The following is a 6,316-nucleotide window of genomic DNA, read 5'->3' as shown; positions in this document are numbered from 1 at the left end:
GTTGCGCCTAATCGATATCTTTTCAACAAACTTTTATTTGAAACATTCCGACAAGTGGTTCGAAAATAAATCCAAAAAAACAATACGAAAAAACGAGAAATTCGGAAACCAGAATCACGTATTTTCAAATCTGCTCTTAAACTGTAAAGAATTTGGAGAAATTTTCTACATGAAACATGTGCGCCTAGTCAACAGCTTTCCAACGGTATATCATACGCGTCAATCGGATAAGCCGATTGAAAATTAAACCCCCCAAACTGCAAGAAAATAGAGAAATCCGCGAAAACGTCGTTTTGTATATTTCAAATTAGTTTTAATCAATATAGAATTTGGGAAAACAATGAACACGAAAAAGTTGCGAAATTTCCGTGTGAATCCAACGGTATATTATACGCATTAATCCGATAAGCGGTTTGAAAATCATCATGAAAATACTGTCCGCACGAACATGCAATTCTGGTATTCCGTCGAGAAGTTCACTAGGAAAACACCCGGAAGTTCAGAAAGGGTTCGAGAATAGTTATTCTCGAACCGGTTCGAGAATAGCAGACCTATATATATATATATATATATATATATATATATATATATATATATAGAGAGAGAGAGAGAAACTCTATTAGACCCCCTGGGTGCAGAATAATTATTCTACACCCAGGTCGATTTACCGAGCCAGACTCCAACCAACCAGTTGCGGTCGAACTGGAGCTAACATAATTTTTCTTTATTTTTACATCGACGGTTTCTCTCTCTTTTTTGGTCATGGGGTACTGCCGTACTGGAGAGCCAATTTCGTCAAATCAAATCGTGCGCGTGCGTGCGGTTCGGGAATTTCGACGGCTGCATTGCGGCCGGCGGCGAGCGGCTGCAGCTGGGGTGTGCGGCGGGCAGCGAGTGGCTGCGTGCGGCGGGTGACCTCGGCATGACATCCATCTACTCTTGCCCCATCACCCCCTCCGTTGACCACCTCCGGCTCCGTCGCAAGAGCCCCGCCGCCGCCAAGTCCGAACACTGCTCGCAGCCGAGGGAGCCCCTACAGAACGCCACCATCAAGTCGCGCGGGTGGTCCGCAATGGCTGCCATCGAGACACCAAGTTTGTGAGTATCGATCTGGACATCTGGTGATCTATTCACTGTTCACTTCTTCACTAAATCAATATCTAGATCCCATCAAAGATACTCAGCAGCTGCCTTCAGGCAAGGCGCTTTGGCGGACGGCGGGTGGCCTCGGAGGCATGAGGCTGTGGGTGCGTCCATATCCGCCGGCAGCTGTAGAGTGGCTTCGAGAAAGACGCCAGATCGAAGGGCTATGCTGGTTAGCGCTCCTACCTTGACCAGCTTGCGTTGAGTGCTGCGTGGCGGGCGATTGGGGGAGCGCGACGGCGGCCGGACAGCTGATTGAGGCATGTTTTGCAGGGGAGCGACGGCATCTGGGAATTTTGGCCGATGTGGCTCCTTATTTTTCTGGTGAAGAATCGTCTCCCCTTCACCAAGAGTCAATTTATATGTGTTCGTTTCATTCTATCCATGCTGAGCTCGCTGCCCATCCTCTTATGTTTAGGCTTTGAGTCTATAATGCATCGCAATATGCAACCTCTGCTAATCCCTTGGCTTTCGATCTGGTGGTCAATTAAATATGTTCCTTTCCGTCCTCTTCATGGCTAGGTGCGCTGGGTTCATTAGTCCTCTCCTACTGTTTTGTGTTTATTTTTGAAATTGCTAGGCCTAAGAGCTCAGATGGCTAGTAATTCTGTGTAACGGCAAAACTTGTGATAAGTAGTTCTTCATCATTTTTTATTTGTTGGCTGCAAGGGCATCTTCAGTCCGGTACTAGTCGTCATGCTCTATTAGGTTCTACGTAAAGTATCAATTGAAAGCAAATTCTACCTCAATAATTTACTAGTCTTTTTGTTGAAATATACTGCCTTCAACAAGACCTGATAACTTCGACAATTTGTGCAAATGTAATGGGCGTACTATCGGTGCAAATGTCTTAGAATTACTACTCACATTATTTAGCTTTATAATGGGCGTAGTAATTCCAAATCTAGTCTTACCTTCTGCATTTTCATATAATGGGCAAATTGCGGGCTGAAGAATCATTGGGAGTACCTTTTTTCTAATGCAATTGAGATGCATTCTGCCTTTTTCAGGAATATATTCAGCTTTTTTGGGTGGTAGGCATTTTTTAGGTTCACTTATAAGCATTTCCTAGTTTATCGCTAAATCTTCATTTTTTAATATGGCTTGGTTTTGTTCTTTCATTGATGAAAGCAAGATGATGACTAGGAATGTCAGTTAAAAATAAAACAAAAGTTTGGCTTTCCTTCTCCATATCGCCATCCTTCATGGAATGATTTTTTTATTCTTTGTCCTTATGGTACGTACATCAGCTAATTTCTAACGGAGCGTGTACATTAAGCATATATTTTTGCCACATTTTGAAACAAACATAATTTTACATTTACTGCCCGGCCTTTGATTATATATGGAAGATCCATATGCTAATTCTCTCTTAAATGTTTACCTTTAACCTATTTTCATGTCTTCTGGAGCTATCCATTCAAATTTAGCTAATATCTTCTTCCTGACTGTTTACCAATGTAAGACTGTCATAGACATTCATTTACTTCCATTTGATATTGAGTTACTACATTATTATCTGCATGCTTTTCCATTAAATGCGTACCCATTCTACTATTTGGTCATTTCCATTGTCACGTGGGTTGTAGGCCAAACAATATTTTATGAAACATTGCTCGATATTTATGTCTATTTGGGCGGGCACTGGATGAATTTAGCGCAAGAGAAAATGGCATACTGAGAGCAAAGATGTTGCCCCAAATGTAGTTTCTGTTGTTGATTGTCTTTGTAAGAAGGTATATGTAGAAATAAAGGAGTGGGCCTGCCCGAATTCCATTTTTCTGTTAGTGTCCTTACGTCCAGCTTTGATCAAGTTACTAGCCTAGTAGATTCTCCCTTCATGAGTGACGCAGATTCAGTATGCGAAAAGTATTTTCGTTCTGGCAAAATTACTGTGGAAGATATTCCAGCTGCTGTCCTTTTCAGAATAGATGACATTCTAGGATTTGTAAGCTATAATTTCCTATACTCATTCTGAAATATGAAGTAAATCTAAGTTGATGTATGATACTGGCTTCTTCCACCTAATGTTACATGTGGCAATGTTGCATATTCTACTGCTTTTTTAATAGCACCTAGTCAATTTTATACTCCAACTCTTGATTGCAAGCTTGGTTTTTTTCATTAATACTAAGCATATAATTACAATATTCTCATCATGAAATGGAATATGTTTCAATTGACTGAGTTTTTCCAAAGACACGTGAACTCAACTGATGCCGGTGAGTGCCCAATTAAGTACTTACATTTGCACTAAATAGTGTTTGCTGGAGCTTCAAGTATTCGCCCATGTGTCATTTTTGTTTCGGAGTGCATGATTCTGGATGTCTATGAAGAGCTACCAATTTCGGTTGTGCATTTTTTTCACCTGAAATACACATTTTTTGTTTAGACGTATGATTTTTTTTTCCTATGTGCTCCATTTGGTTTAACGTAATCTTTTAACATACTTTGCTGTTAGTGTCATTCTGCTTTACAAACTTTTTAGGATGCTTCTTCTGAAATTTTATCCTGTGTTTCAGGCACACAAATCAAAGTACTCACCATTGCGGAGAGAAATGCCTGACAATTATTTGGCAATTGGAAAATTGGTCAATTGGGAGGAAACCAGCATGACACATGCACTCTTGATGCTCAAGACTCAAGAGGCACAAGCCAACTTCTAGCTGGTTTAATTAAAGCTCTACATATGATTGCGTGAATAGTGTTGTTTCATGAATGCTCGGTCTATAAGTGTGAACAGTGTAGCTTTGTATTATAAACTGTGAAGAGAAATTTACTCACGATTTTGGTTTTTTATTTATTTGCGTTACTATGCTAACAGTTGTTTCATTGTTTGTTTGTGGATGCGTCAAGCCATCTCGAGTTCTTATGTTGAAATTTTATGCTAATTGAATAACTTATGTCACACTTTTATGAGAAAGTAATGGAGCGCAAATTTCAGCTTTTTACATTGCCTGTAATTTCACGAGCAGATGGTGGAGCGTGAGTCATGAGTTTAGACTAGTTCGACAACTTAAACAACGTCATTTACTTGTAGGTCGATGGAGCAAGCAGAGTATCTTACGTCAATCCGTCCACTTTTAATAAGTTTCTTATGCTGGGCCTACCTATTTTACATCGCATGCATGCCTATGGGCCAGCTCCGATCCAATTCCCGTCCAAGTACTGCCTGGATGGACGCGTCGCCAGAAAATTATGTCGCAAGGGACAGTTTTTACATCGTTGGTTGCCACTTGCGAGGCGTGGGCGCGCTGGAGCCTTCGGCGGAGGGAGCAGCCTCGGTGCAGATGATTTCTTACGTCGGCTCGAACCACACGCGGGTGCGCGGCTGAGACATCAGACCCGGGTGCAGAATAATATTCTGCTCCCTGGGAGTCAAATAGCGCGCTACAAAGCCAAAAAAAAAATTACATCAAGGAGGCTGGAATGAAACTAAATAAGACATGAAGAAGATTAGCTAAAAGCAACTATAAACCAGTCTAGAAGGGGTTGTACTAGAGTCTGCTTAACTCTGAAATGGTGTAACCATAAATCCCTCTGGATACCCACTTTCCATCTGTCAATAGAATAAGGGATGGCCTGAAAAATGAAACCATTCCGTGACTTCCAAATGTTCCATGCAGCACATGCAAATAGCTCCACAAAGCATGGCCCTTGAAAGTTATTTTTGGCTTCCCAAAAACCCTCTGATATAGTTTTGTCACTTGGCCACTGTATGCTGATTGAATTCCAACACCCTCTAGCAAAATCACACTCAAATAATAGATGTGATCGTGTCTCCAAGCTAGCCATAAGGCAAAGAGAACAGTCTGATCCAGAGTCCAATGTCCAATTCTTGCGAGTCATAATATCTCTAGTATTTAATCTATCCATCACAAGTAACCAAAGGAAGACCTTGATTTTGGGTAGTGTTTTAGATGACCATATGGCCATCATTAGCTCATGTTTAGGCACTCTTTCAAATAGGAAACTATAATACCTTGCAGAGGTATACTTTTCGCCCCAAACAAACCTTCTTTGATCATGGACGTCAGGTATGAGGGGATTGTCATGTGCTAGCTGTTGGACAGTCTGGAGCTCTTGAAATGCTTCTGTTGATAGGGGGAGGAAGAACTTCGAGGTCATGTCATCTGTAGAGAATAAATCTGCCACAGAGATATCTTCATCCAACGCAAAAGAGAAGAGCCTTGGGAACTTGTCACAGAGAAGAGTACCCTCCTGCCAAAAATCCTTCCAGAAAAGAATGGAGGTACCATTCCCAATTGTACCTCTGGAAATGTCTCTCCACCAGAATGAACCTTTGCCCGTTTTTGTGTGAGGTACACTATCACCATATAAAGACCAGACAAGTTTAACCCAGGGTGTGTCTGCATGGGAGTAAAATTCGTGAAGTTGCTTCATCAACAATACTTTATTTTGGATTTCCAAGTTTTTAACTCCCAAACCGCCATGTTGTCTAGGTCAACATACTTTGCTCCAAGCCGCCAGAGCATTCACCGAAGAGGAATCTTCTTCCTTTGCCCACAGACAATGACGTTGAGCTCTGTTACACATATTAAGCACAGTTTTCTGAATTTTGAGAGAGCACATATAGAATGTTGGTAAAGTGGATAGAACTGATCTCACAAATTCCAGTCTCCCTCCATATCCAAGAAAACGTGCACTTGCATTAAGTTGCCTTTCCACTAGACCAACCAAAGGAGAGAGATCCCGAATGGTAGGTTTGGTCACACCCAAAGGCAGTCCCAAATAAGTAAATGGTAACTTACCCATTGAGAAACCAAGAGTATTTGGAAGACTCTGAAGATTGTCATCAGTGACATTAATAGGAATAAGAACAGGATTTAGAGTAATTGACTCTCAGACCAGTTGCATGTGCAAAGGTTTCCAAAATATCTTTCAGGGCAGTGAGCTGAGTTGGACACGCTTGGAGGATAAGTAATGTGTCATTAGCATATTGGACAATGGGGAAATCCGTGTTAGGTATGTTTAGGGGCGCCACTAATTCACCTGCATGAAATAAACCATTCACCATGGCCTGAAGAAGCTCTCAAACTCCCACAAACAAGAGTGGTGATAGTGGGTCACCCTGTCGCACACCTCTTCGACAGTTAAATTTCTAGCCTGGGACTCCGTTGAGCAAAATTTCTGATGTTCCACTTGACATAAG

At 41.5% G+C, this 6,316-nt stretch overlaps 1 protein-coding gene across 1 annotated transcript; it reads left to right on the top strand.

Moving 5' to 3' along the window:
• Positions 1–725: 725 nt before the first annotated feature.
• LOC127305441 (uncharacterized) lies at positions 726–3,946 on the top strand. The gene is made up of 4 exons (XM_051335859.2): positions 726–1,098; positions 1,165–1,315; positions 1,417–1,467; positions 3,666–3,946. Exons 1-4 carry the CDS (start codon positions 923–925, stop codon positions 3,807–3,809), a joined length of 522 nt encoding a protein of 173 aa, XP_051191819.1. The 5' UTR covers positions 726–922; the 3' UTR covers positions 3,810–3,946.
• The last annotated feature ends 2,370 nt before the right edge of the window (positions 3,947–6,316 follow it).

Source organism: Lolium perenne, chromosome 6 (assembly GCF_019359855.2).
Source record: "Lolium perenne isolate Kyuss_39 chromosome 6, Kyuss_2.0, whole genome shotgun sequence".
NCBI lineage: Eukaryota > Viridiplantae > Streptophyta > Magnoliopsida > Poales > Poaceae > Lolium > Lolium perenne.
The sequence above is the reverse complement of the archived record's forward strand: the minus strand, read 5'-3'. Positions and strand labels throughout refer to the sequence as shown.

Excerpts from the sequence above, each read along its gene's own strand:
- LOC127305441 (XM_051335859.2), top strand. The coding sequence starts at position 923 with ATGACATCCATCTACTCTTGCCCCATCACCCCCTCCGTTGACCACCTC. Across the intron at positions 1,316-1,416 it reads CAGATCGAAGGGCTATGCTG|GGGAGCGACGGCATCTGGGA; the intron begins GTTAGCGCTCCT and ends CATGTTTTGCAG. Across the intron at positions 1,468-3,665 it reads TGTGGCTCCTTATTTTTCTG|GCACACAAATCAAAGTACTC; the intron begins GTGAAGAATCGT and ends CCTGTGTTTCAG.